Here is a 19,828-nt window from a genome sequence, read left to right as displayed (position 1 = left end):
TTTTATAAACTTACAGAACCCCTGAGGGTCCAGGCAAAAATGACCAATAAGTAGCAGTCAACACCGAAAGCAAACTTGGCAAAGTGTGGAAATAACTCCAAAACTAAACTATGCATTTTTCCCCCCGGAATGACAAAAAAAAATAACCAATGTAAAGCTGTTGGGTGGGGTAGCCATAGCCCTGGTCATAAAAAAGCCACGGCTTTGTTGTTGTAAAGCACATTTCCAGCTTAGGGGGCCATTGATGCTATGCATTGCAGCCCCTCAATTATTTATTTTTCAATGCATTTTCCCCCTTCTCGGTGCTGAAGCCAGAGGGCAGCCATATTGTGTTGCCACTGTAACTGACAACCCCCCGCCCCTCCCCAGCTGATAATGAGAGCCTCTTCTTCACTGTTTGCATTGACCATTCAAATTACGAGTTGAAGTGACTATTTTTTTCACTAGGTTTGTTTTTTTTTAATCTTGATGGACTTTGCTTTCATTTAATTGTTTGTTGATCTGACATGATGCAGTCGAACCGTTGAGTCAGACTCAGACATCCAGTATATCTTATGCGAAAAAAATTGTCACATTCTGACCAATGAAATGTGCATTTAGAGCTTCTTGCAGACTTACTGGTACAACACTACACTATATAGTGTTGTATTTTGAGGTGACGCAAAACAAACGAAAATGCATGCATGATGATCAGCTTCAATCTACCACACTGTGTATATAAAAGTTAATTTCACAAAACATCGTTAACAAAGCTCTTCCAATTATTATTCTTCATTCACTTTTCACACTCCATGATTACACAAGCACAGCGTGCCAACAAATCACACATTATTTTTACCGATGACACAAATATTTATTCATTGTTGAGATGTCAGCCTTTCATTTGTTGATTGGACTGTTGTAGAGAAATTAAGTGTATGCTGATTACTATATTGAAGTGCTCACCATAACCAGAAGACCTTTATTTAGGTCAGGGTCAGAGAGAGACTATCCAAATAACACTGACAAGCAACTGTAAACATTGTTTATATGGATATAAAAACCTCAGGCAGGAGGAGATTTACATGCATTTGTTGTCAAAAATGCCATTTGGAATCAACATTGGTCACACAATACAATCATATTTCTGTGAGGATATATTTTCTTTTATTCATTATAAAACATTACTGTGCAAAACATTTCAAAGCCCTCTCTCGGCAATAATGGTGATTTTTACCACAACGCTTTTCACGATATAAGGCAACATTCTTATACAATCAGTACAGACTGTGCACCAATAGTATAAATTATGTTCAGACGAGGACCACAAATAAGTCACGCATTAATTAGAAAAAAAAAACATTCAGTGCAGAATAATGAAATACCAATAATCTCATTGAAGACAACAGCAAAATGAGCGACTGTACACTTGTTTGGTCCGAGAATACGTCCGTTCGTTTCATATGTGGGAATCCACATCGCCATTATATCGATAGACAGTCAGAGCCCTCTATCTGAACACTTCAAGTTGATGAATGGCTTCGAAGTTGAGCCAACCCAAGTGTGATCGTTGGGGACACTTTCAATGCACAAGGCAACACTGGGTTCACATTCCGTTTGCGCCAGCAGAATGTAAGCGCTGGCTCTCTTCGAATGACCTGCGGAGAATTCAATTGGTCTTTACATTCAGAATCTCTGTCAGGGAAATGGTTAAACTGATGTTGACAAATTCGCCAGCAATAAGCTGGACAATATAGATGAGGCAAGGTGAATGCCAGGCTGTGTCACAAATCGACCCATCTATCGGTCTGTCCCCATGACGTGTTAATTTTTATGCATTATGAACGGATTTCAATTGTTGAAAATGGTTTGGAACCAAATCTATTATCTCTCTCAAACACTCAACTGTCTGAGAAGTGATGTGAAAACCACACCTCATCCCTCACTCAGCGGGAGCCGTGCTGCATTATGTCGCCTCACGATTGAAAGTCCGGATTTTTTTTAAAAAAGAGATTAACAAGTGAAAATAGGTTAGATAGATTTGAGTAAGCTTATTTTGTTTAAAATTGATCTCTGTAATGTTTCGATGCAGAAGGAATTTGTCAGCCACGAAGGTGTGTGCGGATTTATGTCCACCTCTTAAATGGTTTAGTCGTCTTATCGTTTTATTTATTCTATCACTCATGGCTCTAAGACCTGTGAAAAAGAGTTTCAGTCGATGATGTCAACAGAGTCATGGTGTTGCATTGATGTTGGTACGCAACGGTATAAGGTAGTTTGTATGTACAGTATGTAGTAAGCGATTTTTGGTAACTCAAGATGCGCTTTCAACTTATTCAAACTTGCATATTCAACTTAAATCTATCTCTTATTTATTTTATCTGTGGTTTTATTGTTTGCTCTTGGTGCTAAAGTGTCCTTTAGTGCTGTGAAAGACGCTTGCAAATAAAATGTATTATTATTTATTATTTTGTTGTTCTTTTAATTTCTTGAAAAGTAGTGATTTCTGAGGATTTTGCCTCACAGTAACGATACGTGACTCAATAGTAAGGATTGATTTGGACATTTTGACATTGAACTTTGAAACAAAAACCCAGAGTACCTTCACTTCAAACTCTCACCTGAGCTCTTCTTTTAGTCTTTTGAGTTTATCAAAGAGACTGTCGTTCTTGACATGCATGGGAGCGGCTGGTACGAACCAGGCTGCGATAAATTTGCATATGACCACGATGTGCTGCAAGTAGAGATGGCGTCAGTTTCTCGAGGGATGACGATACGATGCACCGTATGTGTTGTTGTTTTTGTCATTAAGTTCGTGAGAACATATTTGGTCGCATCAAGCTGAAGCTCACCTCAAACAGGATAACAAATGCGAAGCGCACGGCTAAAATAAGCCAGAACTGCGGCGTAAGGTTGTAGTCATTGCTGTCTCTGTAGTCTTTATAGCTGTGAAGAGGAGGACTCATGTTACCTAACCGATCGATGAATTTTAGTGTTTGACAATAAAAGCAAGCGACAAAAAAAGTTTCTTGAACTGGAATCCATCTGCTAAATCTGTAATAACGGCTGCGGTATTGAAAAGGTCATACTTTAAGCAAGGGAAAAGTGCAAACCAACCTGCAGAAAGAGACATTCATTCCATTTGGAGTCACCATCTGAAAAGAGGAAAACTCTTTGCGGATTTCCAGATTATCCATGGAGGCAGTGGAGAGAGTATTATTGATGTAGCCAACCATACAACTTGGGAAAATAAGAAATCAGACAAATCACAATTTATTGTGCAGCGTAGCCCAAAACGGGGATATTTTCTCGAAGAAAGACAACGCATGCTCACTCGATATCGGTCGCCGTGCCGTTGGCGCAAGGTCCGTAGTGGTAACGGTACACCAGTCGAGGGATGAAGTCTGAGGACACGCCGATGACCAGCCCGTTTGCAATGACGGCTAAGACCCCGATCGCCTCCAACAAATTTATCCACACACCTGAGGAGAAGCAAACATTTGAACAAAGACATAACTTATCTCAGCAACATTTAAAGATCAACTACCATGAGAGTATTTTGATTTTGACCCATGTAGTTTTTGCAATGGCCACCAGGCGGTTCATTGAGCAAAAGTGCATTTGTGCTGTGGCATTTTAATTTTAGCCTTCAGAGGTTCTCAAACTTTTTGACACCAAGTACCACCCAAAAAAACAAAAAACAAAACCCAACCACAAAACTGGAAGTGGAACTTACTGCATAACCGGAAAACCCAAAGGGCTCTCCACCCTACAAAAGTTTCATAGTTTATATTTTTACTGTTCTATATTTATCTGCTTCTTACTTCCTTTCACGTGTGTCAAGCGATAATAATAATTAGACAGTTTGACTTTATAGTTAATTATGTAGAAAATAGCAAACGATGCATTGTAGATTTTAATGAAATATGTGTTCCCTTTTTTTAACCCACATTTGAAAAGTGTTCTTGTGTTTGACAAAGAATTTTTTTGAAATTCAGCATGATAAGGGACTGTGTTAACACTTGAGAATTCCAGTAATCGCTACATTTAAAAAAGAAACACCGCCGAGGCACTGTGATACCAGTAACCAGATTGTTGAGTTTTATTATTTATTTATGTTTTGCTTTGACTTGTAAACAAAAACTTGAGTCAAAGGCAACGGTTTGGCACAGTGAACAAATCTTCAGCCTTAATGCCACTTCCAGTTAAAGCTTAATGTCAAAATAGACTTTAAACAGAGAGAATTACATAGTTCATATTTAAAATGGCCATATGAATTAAGCCGACTGCTGTCAGGCTATTGAACAGAGTCCTGAAAACCTGGACTCACCCACACTCACCCATTTTTAGTATGCTTATTTTTATATTTTATATTTAAATATATGTACTTTTGTCTTCTACTTTCTCCCTTTCATAATTTTGCTGCTGTAAATTGGGAATTTCTCCATTGTGAGACAAATAAAGGTTATCTTATCGTAATTAGCATAATGCTAATGCATAATGGAACATACCATAGAAAAGCTAACGGATAAGATCTCCCTACCAGTGCCAACACTTTAAGGAACATATCTTTGAACACAAACATTGTAGCAACAAATTTAGACAGATATTACGATTCTCAGAGGCATGTAGTCTCTGTCCTCTGCAAAAAACACCTAATAGTACTACACATTACCAAGTCATCTAGAGTAGTTGAGTGAAAGTCTCCTTTGTTTGCCCAACTGCGGACACCTGAAGGAGAGGCAATAAATGAATCATCATGCACAAAATGTTGACGCTAATTCTATTACTGGACTGTCATTACAGGATGTTTTTATAAAGTGTAATATTACAAAGGGCGATTTTCATGACAACAGTTTTTTGTTGCTTTTTTGGGAGGCTGGAACAGATAAATGGGATTTCCATTTTGTCAATTGTCACTCTATTTGGATAGATCCTATTTTGCCCAAAGGGTGAAGGGGAACTTTTCATCTAATTATACAATAATTACTACATAAAGCTTGTCTAATGAAAAATGCATTCATTCAATTACGTTTATTGATGGCGTGTCTGTCAAGCTTGGAAGCAACTTTTGTGATGCGCAACCACCAGTAGAAGGCAAGCAACAATGCACCATTTTAGAAATGAGATCATCCCACTTTGTGAGAAACGGTTGCATTTTATGAGCCTAGTTTTGTTCTACTGCTAATTACAAAAGGGGACAAAAAGCTGAATAATTTATTTTTCCTGCTGATAGACCATGCTTTCATTCGGTTTATTTGGTAAATAATTTAACAGAATATCTGGTAGGTCTTGATAAAGTCAAAATGCTCTCAAATGGCTGGCAGTGAATGTGAGAAAAAGGATGAGCTCTTGTTTCTCCACCACGGTACCACTCACCAATATCATTGGTCTTCTTGGGGATCATTCTGCGCTCGAGGGTGACCATCTTGATGGCATCCAGGCGAATCTCAATAATGTTATTGATGAGGGCCAGCAGTGGAGCGAGAGGAAACGCTGCCACAAATATGGTGGTGAAGCTGAACTGGATCACTGCATGGGGGTGGGGGAAAGAAATCAATCAAGCAAAGCAGCCATTTAACCTTTTCATTTTTAATTTCAGACTAGACGTACCCATTTCTAGGAACTCTTTGAAGAGGCTGAACGAGTCCACATCATTGAGGCGGTAGTTGTTCAGCCAGTCTCGCAGCTTGCAGTTATCGCACAGCTCAGCTCCATGTTTAGCCTGAGATTCTTCTTTTAGGTAGCAGTGGGCGCATTTTCTCACTAGCTTCTGAGTTCTTCTCCTCTTCAGCCACTTGCCAAACCACCTTAGGCCAGCAGGAGGAAAGACGGACTATTTTTGACATTGTTGGGAGAGCGTGTACCGTTTTGATGTATATGCAACCGCTGCGTACGTACGGGCCGGTGAACTCAAAGACGTTGCTTATGGTTTGCTTCAGGACCATGATGATGGCCATTTGGATAAAGAGGTCCGTGAGACATCCACTGGGGTGACACTGGATGGGTGGATTGAAAACAGCAATGTGCAAATGAAATTTTGGTTGTATCGCGCTTACTCACCTCTTCTAACCTCCATTTGCTGGCAATCCGCACATAATGACCAGGATGACCATTTATCCTGTCGAGTCAAGTCATGTCGCGGACATCAGTTATCGGAAATATGCATTTTAACGTCAGTTGATGCCGTTTATTGCCAAGTTTCTTACCTGCCGAGAAAAAAGGCGACGTAGAAGAGTGAGGAGAAGTACGTGAAGAACTGGAATGTGAACATCTTGACGGTGAAACTCCTCTCAGTGGTAGCGAATGATCTGGGTTTCTCTGCCACAGACACAATTCTTATTAGCAACAAGGTTCATCTGGTAATGAGGCCGCCACCATGTGGTAAATCACGATTATTGTCGTCATTTCATGTACATTCTCTACAAATGTGAAGTTGTAATGGAATTGGATTTGTTGGGCAGTTCACTTCTGGCTGTAAATAAAAGAAAGTTCTAAATTTCCCCATTGCGGGACAAATAAAGGATATCTTAAAAGAAAGTGTGTAGATATTAATAAAGATGTGACAATATCCTTTCTCTTGTCAGATAATATTGAAGAAATTGCAACACTATGACATTAACTAAAGCAAGTCAAACTTTGGGCGCTATTCCAATAGCCCCAATCCAAACCGAGACAGCCACGCTCGATTCCGGCTGTTCACTTTTCCATGAGACTTTTTCGGGGCCGAGCGGCTACAATGGACCCGCTTTTCAGAACCATCTTGGGAATTTCGCCGCATATGCCCATTTCCTGGTTCTCGACACACCGCCCACCGGGTGTCTTTGAAGTCATAAAAATACAGTGTGTACAAGAAACCTAATAATATTTGACAACAAGGCTGAGCCATATTTACACTTTCATATGTACTAATGGAGCCATTTTTGATGATGATTATTATTATTATTTCTTAACGTGCACGCACCGCTTGCTCGCTGGGTCCCATTCAGTTGAATGAGCGGCCTCCAGCAGCACAGCAGAGGCTCGCCGTTCCCTCCCCCGGCCCAAAGCATCTCGGCCCCCACCTCGGGGATGGCGGCACTGTGTGGCCACCAGAGGGTTTCAGACACCACAGAGTGAAGACGACGAGCCAAACGAATGTCAATGAGCATTGGCGGCGAGTACCACTTGCGAAATACGATGCCACTATTTTATCCATGGGACGTATGAAATTGTAAACATGTTTCTACATTGTTGCCAGACACCCAAAATGTGTGCCGTACACACGGTATTTTTGCCTTGACGGCGGACTGCTGTCTCGCCGTCTTAAACCCTGAAATGGATTTTTCAGCTATACGTGAAAGCTTTTGTGCCTTTGATGGACTGTACTTTCCAACGTAGCCACATCTTGCAACGACAATTCATATTTTGAATTGTTCAACAACAACAACAACAAAAAAACTGCGGTCGAGACTCGCCACTTGTGAAATGGTGTGGGACCACTGCGCAGAACAGTTGATCCCGCCTCGCGCCTGTTATATTGGCGGAGTGGTGTGGGGCTGTTTGGGGTTAATGGAAAAGTGGCATTACAGGGCAAATTCTGACTATTACTGCGTCGGGTGAATTTCCAAGTGAATGAGCACAGTCGTGACCTTGCAGTTTTGTGCTGTGTTAAGAGTTCTATAATTTCCGCTTCCAGCTAAATTTGTTTTGGAATGAGTGGAAATGGGGAAATGAATCCTTGCTGTGGTAGTAGCTGCAAGATGAGCAGTTAAAAGTTAGTCAACAAGGTCACTAGACTCCAGCCCAGTTGACATCAAATTACCGGTAGGCTGCGTGGTGCCTGAATTAAAATGAGGTTGACACCCCAGCCCTGAAACTTTATATTCATCCACACTTCAAAAATACATTACCAGAGTGAGAAATATTTCATCTTTTTTCATGAGCATCTCTTTAAAAAAAAAAAAAAACACATGTTGAGATTTTCGGCAAAAATACACTCATTCACCAAATAATTCTGTAACTCGCAATCATAATGAGCAGTTCTAAAAAAAAAAAAAATACATTTGATGTATTTTGAGCATTGAATTTCCTCACAGCCAAGGTGTCATCTAACATCCACTTCAGCCCCAAACAAAGTTGGGCATCTTTTTAAATACACGTGCAATTCTTCAACCGGCTTTTCATTGTCAACAATGAGCTCCCTTTTTGGAGGTCACCTGTTGTTTCACATGACTGACATGTTGTGGCACAGTTCCAAAGTTCACGCAAAGTTAGTCACCTAATTGTTTGTTTCTGACCACACCCTGATGTCAAAACGGCATGTTGCTCGTGCTCTCTCATAAATAAATATATAAGTTCTTGGTCTAATTTACTACAAGAACTCACAGACAGGTATTCACGGCACTGAAAAAAAAAGTGTCGTCCTCACGGGTTTCTCGTTTAATGAAGAAATGAATAGTGTAGGTTTTGATGTGCGCCTGTAACACTGGATCTGGGCCACATGGTTCTTCGAATTTTGGGCCAAGCATTCAGGTGCCAAGCGGCGGTGCTGCAAGTGATCAGTGTGTCTGACTGACAGGCACTCTACGTGGGCAGGAACTGATTTTCTAACAGACAGCGTGGAGCATTTTCCAATTTCAAAACCAGACTTATCACTTCACAGTTCCATCAGGCTAGTTTTCGTCCATCGCTTACAATACGATAGATATTGCCATTGTTTCGTTGCGTTTTGTGTGTGGGAATGTGTATGCTGGCCGCTCTTGTTTTGCTCAATGCATGAATGCGTGTGAACCAAATTTGGCTCGCCTCCGGCTCTTCAAACCAGTTTGGACTGTCAATCAAATAAATTACTTTTCAAGTCCTGAAAACTATTATTTGTGGAAAGCATACAATAACAAATACGGCACAGCAAGCCTTGGTGTCTATTGATTTGCCACAGACACACCATTTGTTTTGACAAGGCACAAGAGCAAGAGGAAATGAGCTAATATTAAAACATATCCGAATAGTAGGATTACTCCCAAAAAAAAAAACATTTTAAAAAGGAATGGTGGCCCGAGATATTTGCACAATCCCATAGACTAAATTTTCAGCTGAATTCTGCACGGACTATTATATGGACACGAAGCAATACTGATTAACGTACCTAATTCGCAGAGTTTCATGGCCACTCTTCTGTTGACCTGCAACCACAAAAACGTAAGCAACCTCAAAAAGGACCCTAATTGAATGGAGACAACGATGCATTCAAGACTTTTTGTACCCAAGTCATGACGGTGATGATCAGGTAATGAAGGACGGCTCCCAGCATCATGGCTATGCTGTTGGCGTGCGTGGTCATGAACTCCCATGACCCCTCAGCCAGTTGCACTGCTGCGATCACCCTGAACACCACCAGCGCGTGCGTCAGACCGATGATCACCAGTATCTGCGGAAACAAATTATTTAGATCCCTGAGCACCAGGATGCATACCAGCGCCAGCCTGTGGGTCATTTAGTAGCGGGCCACACAGAGTGAGCAAAGAAAATATATTATTGCTCATCTGGGTTTTATTTTAATAATCAATGTTATAGCTCTGCCTCTCGGTCATGTTATTGTTGGTTATTTAAAAAAATAACAATTGTCGGCCATCACTGCGTCTCATTTTCGCGACCTAGTTAAATACAATAACTTCATCCAGTGTAATGGTGAGTAGTATTTTTATTATTTATTATTATTTCTGTGCCAGTCCATCAAAATATTGCATGAAACTGGTCCATGGGACAAAAAAAAATAGGGGACAACTGTACTGTCTTATCAAAAACAACACAAACAAATTGATACTTATCCCAATAGCAAATTGACATGCATTTTCCTTTGAATGCATGTGACTAAACCAAAGTACCTACCATAATTATGACACAGATCAAAACCAGTGTGCTGCGCAGATAGGAGTGCTTGAATTTTTTAGGTTCACAGTCAACATTGTTGACAATCTCCAAGATGAGCTCCTCCTAAAAAAAGACACAATGAGAAACAAATACAATCGAGAGTTCGCCTAGAACTGAAAAAAAAAGTGGTTGTTTCAAAAGGAAGGATAACTGATCGTACCTCCTCCTCACACCAATCTGACACCTTCCATTCGCACACATAGGAAGTTCGATGTCTTTTCCAGAACTCTAAAAACAGTGTGGCTGTAAAAAGAAAATAAAACATGCTAAATTAATCGACAGTGACTTAGTAGACCAAAGTCGTTTAGCTCTTTTGGTATCATTTTGGATCATCAGTACATCATCTTTGTTATGGCTTAACCTCACGAGGGTTGTGCTCGCGGGGTTATCTCAGCCGTCTTTTTGCCAGAGGCAGAATAAACTCTAAAATGGTTGCCAACCAATTAGAGGGCAGATCCTCTCTAGACAAACAACCATTCACACACTGTGTGTTCATACCTACTCTATGACAATTTGAGCCTTCAGTGAATCTAACTTGCATGTTTTGGGATAGAACGTGGAGGAAAACCAGCGCATGTGGAGAACACACAAAGGAAGAACATGCAAACGGTACACAGGAAGGCCAAAGACTTAATGCAAACCGCCAACCTCAGAACTGTGCAAATGACTCGTGCACACTTGTGCTCATTAATATTTGTTTGTTATAATTTGGTACAAATGCTTACATTGTGCTACAGCCATGTTTAGGGAAACAATTTTAGGCAGGTCACGCTTTAAATTGAATAGAAGGTCCTGTGTCCTAAGTGCAAAGAAAGAAGATAAATGACAACATCCCTGCTGCACTCTTTTACCCTCAATGCATTCTTTATCTTTCTAGCTCACCCCACCCTTCTATGTAGTCATGTACCGCCTTAGTTACTTTGGAAGACTGCACTTCCTCCTTGTAGGGGGACTTCTCACACAGCTGTTTAACTAAAGGTAGATCAATCAGTCATTGGTTAAATCAATATTATGCCGCTTGACGACACAAGATGCATCAAGAAAAACAGTGAACAAACCCACAAAAAAGAAACATTCTCTGCAGGCTTCCACAACATTCTAATATCTGTTCCATGAAATTGTATTCATGTCTTTTCTGACAGCCATTTATCTTCATTTTGCAGCAGCATTGCTTCCCATGTGCTGGTAACTTCAACCATATTTGCAATGGGACGGTTTCTTGATAACAATTTGATCTCATATTTGCCCCAACGCAACCACTTGGGTGACCCATTATCATGTGAACATCTTTTTATTCTCTGATTGGTTGGTCAGAGCAAAACTTCTTTTAGCCAACTTTGATGAGCAATCAAAGAATGCATGCCTTTGAATGCTACACTGAAGTCTTGCTGGCAACTTTGAGACTACATACTCCAGCTCCAGGTAATTCTCCAATGAAATCTGAGGGGCAAACTGCGCAGCTCACCAGTGCCGTCATTTGGGATGTTTACTCGACACTTTTTCAAATAAGGAAAATGGTTTTCAGGACACTCGACTTACCCCATATTGCCATTGCCATGGCAAACAGCACTGTGCCTTCGTTGTCAAAAAGCAGGCTCACCTATGGATATGTGAAACCAACTGTAAGCCTCAAGAAAATCAAAAAACAACGACAAAAAAACATTGAGAAGCCTACGCGCCGAACTACCTTGGCATAGGTGCACGTGTCGGACAACAGCCACACTTTGCATCTCTTGTCACAAAGAGGGCACATGACCACATCGATGTCGCAGACCTCCTTTCTACAAGACAACAAGTGCTTGGATTGTTCACAGGGGGTGCTGCTGTCGTATAAGATAATATCTAATTGAGTCAAAGCTTACATGAGGGGCGACGTGTTGAAGAAGGCGAGGCCATAGAGGAAGACAATGACCCCGATGGCAGCGGGAGTAATAAGCATGTATGTGTACCAGCCTAACCAAAGGTAATACAAGGCCACCTTCTCTCCAAAATAGTTCCTATCAACACAAAGTGTCTTTATAGTAGTGTTTCCTAACCTTTTTTAAAGGGGAAGTCAACCCAAAAGTGTTCTTTACAAGAATATGTTCTATGCTGATTAATATTGTGAATGTGAAGTATGAGTTACGCAGTAAAATCCACCCGTTTTTGTCCATCTCAGGGGGCGGCCATTTTGCCACTTGCCGTCGACTGAAAATGACATCACAGTTGCTCAGGGCTCAGGTAACGACCATTCATGGCTCAGCTTTAGAAAACAGGTAAGCCATGATTGGTCATTACCTGAGCAACTATGATGTCATTTTCAGTCGACAGAAAGTAACAAAATGGCCGCCACCCGAAATAGCTAAAAACGGGTGGACTTTGCTGCATAACTCATGTTCGTTAAACCCAATATGAATCAGAAGGCGGTGTTTAAACAAGTGAAGGTGCACAGAACATATTGCAAAAAATAGTGTTGGGTTGACGTCCCCTTTCAGCCGAAACACATTTTACACAAGAAAAATGTCACGACACACCCGCAAACAAAAATGACAAAAGAAAGAATACTTAATTTATGATGCTCTTGTCTCAATAACCTCACAAGTGCACTTCCTCAACATGACATCTCGAAAGCTATTACTCTGTTGTATGAATGGCAACAAGTGGACACACTCCAATTAAGGCATAGGTGTCAAACTCAGGTCCTGGAGGGCCGCTGTTCTGCATGTTTTCCAGCAAGCTCTGCGCAAGCCTGACATTGAACCTGTTCAATTGAATCCGGTGTGTTGCAACAGGGAGACGTGGAAAACATGCAGGACAGCGGCCCTCCAGGACCCGAGTTTGACACCTATGAATTAAGGGAAAGTGCACATAACAAGAGACACCGGTTTGTGAACGCGAGGTTTTATACTATTCAGGTCACAATAAAGTCATGATATTATTTACCTGCCATGATATTTTTACTGAAGTGAAAGGAATCTTCATAGGGCATTAGTGCTTTCTTTTTGAATAATTTCTTCAAACAAGGTGTGCGTCATATGTATCACGTGTGGAGAACGACACCCACATTTGAACCACGTCACAGAAGAATAAAAATGCTAAAAAAAATGGCTACAAATTCTTGACGTGTGGACAAGCAGAAGCGTGCGGAAGAGGTGTTGCAATTGCAACCTGACAGCAGTAATGGGTTGCCCTTGGAAACAAGCGGTCCATCGAGCCCAGCTCTCCGTCAGCTCTCGCTGTTTCTTTTTCTGCAGAGGTAAAGCAAATTGGCTACAATAAACAAAATGTGAGCACACTGCAAGGGTGATATCATCTATAAACACTAACATGACTGTCTTATGTAGTCATTTTCAAATAATATGATCAATAAGGAGAAAGACAACGATTTCATTTTGCCCTTTTTCTGTTGCCTTGGTTTTACAGTGGACCCCCACACATACTGGCAGTTAGGGACCCACTGATTTAAATTTTCACAGATTTTTTTTTCAGTTAAAAGAAAAAAAAGTTTCATATCCCACATCCCCCACCCCCTTTTTTTGTGGAGAATGCATATTGAATGTTTATCAGCATTTTTTTAAAGACAATTTGGCATGACCAGTTTGAAAAATATTCGTTGAGAAGATATACTGTATTTTTTTTCCCTTGAACCAATAATTGCCGATCGAATGATAACAGCCAATCATTCAAATACTCATAACAGCTAAACAAAAGTTAATGTCAAAACAAAAGCATGTCTTTCCTCAATCAAATTGTACGAAAATGACCCATGCACAAATAACAGCAAGAATCAGCACTGTAACGAGCATGTGTCATTTTGCTTCCACTTCCTATGCAATGAATCTTGTGAGAGGAAAAACCTGATGACACAAAAAGACGCAGGGCTTCGGAAGAAAAGAAAAAAAAAAATCAAACCCTCACACCTGAATGCTTCAATGACTCACTGGCATGATGACATCACTTAATGGCCCTCATACAGGCGCTGTTGGTGAAGTTCACTCGCTCCAGTCTATTGTTTGTAAAGACCTTTGTCGAGTTATGTTTCACACTTCTTCGCAGGATTGTAAAACATGTTAGTGGCCTGTGATGTGCTGATACTTAACAGTTGCTAACAGTGTTACAAGCGCTCCCTTTCTGTTGTGTCGAACAAGGTCAATCACGTGATCCGCCTTTCTTTCTCTTTTCACACCCGTTCCCAGCAAACATTTTCTATAAAAGCAACCGTTGAACACGAAGATCACATCCAAGCCTTCAAACTGCTAATAGAATAGTTGGTGCACAATCACGGCATGCCGCATCTGTGAAAAAAATAGATGTACCGGTACCTGTATATACAGTATATATATAGAGCAAGCTTGTTTTGTTAAAGGGCCCAGGAGGAACTGGTCAGTCTTGAAGTGTGGGCAGTTCCACTTCTGCCTATTGGACTGCTTCATCTTTTAATTTATAAAATCACCCATGGCGCTAAAACATTCAATTTAAATAAATAAAAGTTGAAGAAGACTATAGTTGTTTGTTTTTGTTAAATCTTAACCCTTTGGGGGACAGCGTTACTGGAGTGGACAGCTATTCGCATGTTGTTGTCTCTTATATTAATTCATCTTAATGTCACAGTTGTGCATCAAGCCCTACAATGGACTATTGTGTGTGTTGCCATCCACTGCCATTATTGTTTTTCATGCCGAAAGAGTAGTAAAAACACTTGAGAAAAAAATCCTAATGAAGGTTATTATTATTTGTGCATGAAAGGCTTAAAGTACAGTTTTTTGATCTGGACGGCTGGCGTTTGCAACATGTACCATACTACCAGTTTAACCAATGACAGCATAATGCACCGGAATGGGCGATTTACCTCATGCAGGCAGAACCTTGTCTCAAAAACCTTCATCTTCATGAGCTCTTGCAGACCCTCTGGCAAGGTTGACAGAGACGTCAAGATTAGCTTTCCTTATTTTCAAAGAGGATTGGCAGTGTGTTCAAAGGATCTCACCTCCTGAACTGATCGGTGTGTTGTTCAAGATAAAATCGACAACTCTTATCCTAGAAGAAGAACAAACATAATTTCAACAAAAATAGATTACAGTATCGAATGGTTCTAAAGTTGTTCAATTTGGAATTCGAACCAAACGTCTGGGGAAAAAATGTTTGCCTCAGAACGAGTTTCATGAAGTGTAATCAAGTCCAGCATGATACACACGAGTACGTACAATAGTTTGCTCGTGCCTTGTAGCACTCCGATATTTGTCTCACTCTGCTGTTGGATGCCGTTCTCACTTTTTTCCCTTAATAGCATAATCCCTTACATGTTTTACTTTCTTGGGAGTCATACTGACAGATAATTTACAGCTTCTACCCCACCTGCACAAATACCTGGAATATGTGACATGCAGATTTTTTTGCACTTCATCGAAGCAACTGGAGGGCCTAAAGCACACTTAGTAATGAAAGTCATCAGTCACAAAGCAAACGAGATATATATTTTTTAATCAACAGTGCACTGGCTTCAATCTCGAAAAGCAAATAAATTGGGGGCGGGACACATGAATTGAGTTACCACTCTAACCATCCTTCCTAAGAGAAAAATTACATCATCGGCGAACAGCCGGCATCCTGGAATGTTGAACCGCATTCTCATTTCAGCAACAAACAAGCTTTTTGTGTCACAAGCATATTGTCAAAACAGACTTATCTCGTCTAATGCAGGCTTTAGGGCTACAGTACATCTCCTATGCGAGCACATTTGTTGCTTTTATGAAAGTCAGAAAATACACAAATACATGTACCGTACTCAAGCGCTCACTTGTTCACGGTCAGAAAGGGAGAGCATTTTACCTGGTGCTGAGAGGCACATTGTTCTGGTCTGAGCTCCAGTTACAGGCGTCAGAAACTTTCAGCAGATATCTGTACTTCTCAAAAATCTCTACTGGCGCTTGCATGCCAAAGAAGACCAGGTTATCGTCTATGATTTTCTGTTCAAAGGGAGGTATGAAAAATGTCACCAAAGTGTTACACGCCGACACAATTGCTTTACTGTGCATGAGACGACAGGTCTCTTTAATTCCCCCCACTCACTGTGACTTTGAAATTCTTCTTTTTCAGCTCCTCGATAAATTCATTTTGCTTCTTGATGGACTCTCGATCCAGGTGCTCTCTCGTTTTTGCAACCAGGACGTAGTCGAATGAGAGAGGGTTGAACTGTAGCTCAAAAGCAATGTCACATCAATCAAATCTTTGCCATTTCACATAGACACTTTGTATCACGACAACAATCAGCAACTTGTTCGTTGTGATGGGTTGACAGACACAGCTGTGGTGAGATATGAGACATAAGCGGCATCCAAAAAAAACAGGTTTGGGACGACACCGTCAATCAACGGAATTGAACAACTAAAGTGCAATGGGGTTGCTGTTGGCAGTGGCGCCGAACTGCCGTTTGTTCATCATGAAGCCACATCGGGTAACCAAAGCAACATTATCTTTCCAAGGCAGAAACATCTTATACTGGATCTCCCAATCAAGTGTTACGGTGAATATCACGGTAACTGTAAAAAGGCCAAATAAATATCGAATTTGTGAAATGCCCATACAATATATTGAGAGGAACTTACCAAAGGAGGAAATGACATCTGCTCATTGCCATTCTCTCTCACAACTCCCATTAACTCCAGTAGCTCTATGCTGGGCTATGGAACACATGAATAACAAGCAATGCATTACTACGTTGCCGAAAAATTCCTTTTCAACACTGCAATAGGTGAGTGAAGCATTATGGTCTCTGTTAAAAGAATAAGTATCGGGAAGCTGATAAAAATCAGTCAAAGAATTACTACCTCGACAAGAATCTAACTAAAAATCTCACGTGGGCGTGTGTGCGAGTGTGTTTGGGCGCGCGAGTGGGAAAGAGAGGGCCGCTGTTGATCACCCCGCTGCGGCCATTCTGACTCACTGCTGTCAGTGTACGAGGTTAATCTAACGTGACTGAGGCGCATGTGGTGGTATGTGCGTTCTCGGTGTCACGCTGTGTTATTCACAAACACGTTTCACACAACATAATGGTGCTCAATTAGGTACGCCTACGCAAGCTTCACAGCACTCAGATCCAACATATTGAACGTGACCATTTAAATTGGTGGACTGGTGGATAGTGGGGCTGAACAATTAATCATATTCAGAAACTGTCTTTCAAATTACTGTCATTCGGGGATCACTTACATTTATTTTAGCATTAGCCTAACTTAGAAAAACTAATCATTCATGTATCATAAATCTGATATGGTTTATTGTAAAACATGAATTTATTGATTTTTTTTTCCCAAAAACAAAACAGCAGGAGAACAATGAAAAAGAATAATTGCATATTAAATCCCAATTATGATATTGGGGGAGGAGGGGACAACGCAATTAGATCCTCTTTTCAAAATCGTTCAGGCCCAAGTGATTAATACCCGTAATCTAATGTGTCAATATAAATGTCAGTTTATTAGACCCCACTCATTTGGTCAAAACTACAAGACAAATGTTGACATTTTACGAACATCTAACCTTGTTTGTCTGGTTAATCTTTCGCCCTGTGGTGGTCAGGTTTGTATCTGTACTGCTAGTGGGTAGTACCATACACCAATTTATCGTCTCTACAGTTTGGAACATCCCACACTCACACACCTACTACAGTCCACTTAGTAGTAGGTTTGTTGTTGTTTTTTTTTGTTTGTTTGTTTTGTCAGAGTAGTTGTAGTAGCAGCGGTAGTAGTACAGTATTAGAATTCAGAATCGGTGCAAAATAAAATCAAGACTACCGGTATTTAACTTAATTTCTGATTACAAAAATATTGAAACATTTGGCGACAAACTGAAATTGTTGTTGATGAATTTGATCATCAAGTAGTTGTCCATTAATCAATTATATGTGACACCCCCTTGTGTGAACCCTTGGTTGGGCAAGCACATTATTTCACTTGTTTGTTTTTATTTTCCCTTGATTTTTTTTAAACTCAATTGTGTTACAGTATACAGTACGTGTTGCCGGTCACATTCACGCTGGAAAAAATGTGAATGTCACTTTTTATATCTCAAAATCCTGAAATTTTAACCGGGTTGTACAGACTTTTTATCTCCACTGTACTCTAAATGTTGGCCAATGTTCATCATGGCTATTTTAAGTTATAGTTGCAGTGTGAATGGCAACAATGCCGTTCACTGCATTGGTGAGAGATAACTACAAATTCAACTGACACAGTATACGCATCATAAAAGCTGTTAATCAACAATTAGGTTACAGTACTTACAGATAAAACTGTGACCTAAAAATCTCAGGCTCAGAATGCTCAGTTTTGATTGGCACAGTCAGAGGTATCCACTTAATGTCTGTTATTGTGGTTGCAGTTTGCGGTGGTGGAGAACCGCAAACTCGAACCGTATGGAGCATAGTGATCCAAACATTTTAATCACGTCAAGTGCTTAAAACCGTATGCTAAGCATAAGCACAGTATTGAGAAAAGCATCTCGGTACGAAGCAGTGCAGTTCTACACCCACAACAATCTATTCAGTGTCACTCAAAAAACGAGCTGCGTGATCTTGAAACGGAAGACTTAAATGCTTTTTCTCGTGCTAGGTCTACATGTAATGGTGATGTGAAACCATCTCAGTGGGCGTTTTGACCAAATGGCCATGCTGTGAGATGGTGTCATGTGAACCGCATGCATGCGTTTGTGTGGGTGCTGAATGTATGATGGGCTGACATTGCGTTTTATCAATGAAAGACCATCCGATTGTGCGTGATGTATGTTTAAAACTATAGAATTCTTAAGTGGGTTTTCTTACATGCCTCGTGTGTCCCGTCATGGTTGTCCGGCAGCAAACGGATGACAAAAAACACAGACAATAACAGAAAAAGAGACAATCCCCAAGCCCTCCTCGGCGGTAATTCCCCGTCCTTCCGCGGCCTGCTCCGAGTTCCTGTGACCGGGCAAGTAACTTCCGTAGTCCTCCTCGAGAACAAACGTGTTGTTGCAAGGAATGTAGGAGCGACTCCACCTGTTGCTGACGGTGTCACGATTGAAGCTTCCACCTTTCCTTCGCGTCGCCGCGGAGCGAACGATAAAAACACAAGACCTGCGAACGAGCGTCGTGGTGTGTCAAGCTGCACGTTGAGGAGCCTTGCTCGCTGGTGTCGACCAGGTCCTCTCAGGTGCGATGGAATGAATTGATTGTTCCCGCCTCCTCAAGTGATGCGGAGTGACTTGTGTTGGCCACTAGGTGGCAGCAAAGGCAATTATTTAAACCAGGGTGGGCATGAGCTACATTTTCTTTGGGTGGGCATAAGGTTGACATTTTCTTTGGGTTTATAAACGAAATGATGGACGAAGTCATTCTTAGCGTCTGTCTGCTGTCCATCCAGAGAGAGAGAGGGGAGAAAGGGGAAGAAAGAAAGAGAGAGAAAGAGAAACAGACAGTGACAGAGAGGGAGAGAGCGAGAGAGACAGAGAGAGAGAGAGAGAGAGAGAGAGAGAGAGAGAGAGAGAGAGAGAGAGAGAGAGAGAGAGAGAGAGAGAGAGAGAGAGCGAGAGAGTTGGCTTTGGGCCGGAACCTCCTGCATCACAATTTCTTTTTATTTTTTCCACAAATCTTTACTGCTAGTGAGTCCACACGTGTGGTGACTCTTGGTGATGCTAGCTCTCAGTGGGCCAGATAAAGATCGGAGCGAGTTAAACACGGCCATCCTATGCCTCCCTAATCCTGGTGACCTTCAGGAAATTATTTTTGGATCTCCTCATGATTTTCCTCAGTTACAAAGAAATCTCCAATTGTCATGTTATGGGATGCCTAATGCCCATGCTGATACGAGCTGATGTTTTATTTTAAATGTCAATGAATCTGTTCTTGTTCAAACAAAACATACACAGTTTGTTTAGCATTTTATTACCTAACCAGAAGTGAACCAAACCGTGAACTTAAACCAGA

General features: G+C 41.0%; 1 protein-coding gene across 2 annotated transcripts; it reads right to left on the bottom strand.

Annotated features, from left to right (window-relative positions):
• Positions 1-947: 947 nt before the first annotated feature.
• LOC127597836 (anoctamin-9) lies at positions 948-19,249 on the bottom strand. 2 transcript variants are annotated; one of them, XM_052061164.1, is made up of 24 exons: positions 18,689-19,249; positions 16,476-16,550; positions 15,940-16,068; positions 15,700-15,836; positions 14,858-14,907; positions 14,720-14,778; positions 13,039-13,118; positions 11,754-11,888; positions 11,579-11,672; positions 11,431-11,491; positions 10,052-10,134; positions 9,850-9,954; positions 9,224-9,388; positions 9,107-9,143; positions 6,189-6,300; positions 6,043-6,100; positions 5,881-5,978; positions 5,593-5,789; positions 5,359-5,511; positions 3,314-3,461; positions 3,097-3,219; positions 2,832-2,925; positions 2,601-2,713; positions 948-1,637 (listed from the first exon to the last, which is right to left on the bottom strand). In XM_052061164.1, exons 1-24 carry the CDS (start codon positions 18,707-18,709, stop codon positions 1,586-1,588), a joined length of 2,379 nt encoding a protein of 792 aa, XP_051917124.1. In that variant the 5' UTR covers positions 18,710-19,249; the 3' UTR covers positions 948-1,585. The 2 variants fall into 2 exon arrangements, with proteins under 2 accessions (XP_051917124.1, XP_051917125.1); XM_052061165.1 differs by having other exon boundaries at positions 15,940-16,062.
• Positions 19,250-19,828: the final 579 nt, after the last annotated feature.

The sequence above is a fragment of the Hippocampus zosterae genome, chromosome 3 (assembly GCF_025434085.1).
Source record: "Hippocampus zosterae strain Florida chromosome 3, ASM2543408v3, whole genome shotgun sequence".
Taxonomy (NCBI): Eukaryota; Metazoa; Chordata; class Actinopteri; order Syngnathiformes; family Syngnathidae; genus Hippocampus; species Hippocampus zosterae.
This window is presented reverse-complemented; position numbering and strand designations above follow the sequence as displayed.

Coding starts and splice junctions, on each gene's coding strand:
- LOC127597836 (XM_052061164.1), bottom strand. CDS start 18,709: ATGACGGGACACACGAGGCAT. Junction 2,714..2,831: donor CATTTGTTATCCTGTTTGAG/GTGAGCTTCAGC, acceptor CTCTACTTGCAG/CACATCGTGGTCATATGCAA. Junction 1,638..2,600: donor AGACTAAAAGAAGAGCTCAG/GTGAGAGTTTGA, acceptor AATTCTCCGCAG/GTCATTCGAAGAGAGCCAGC.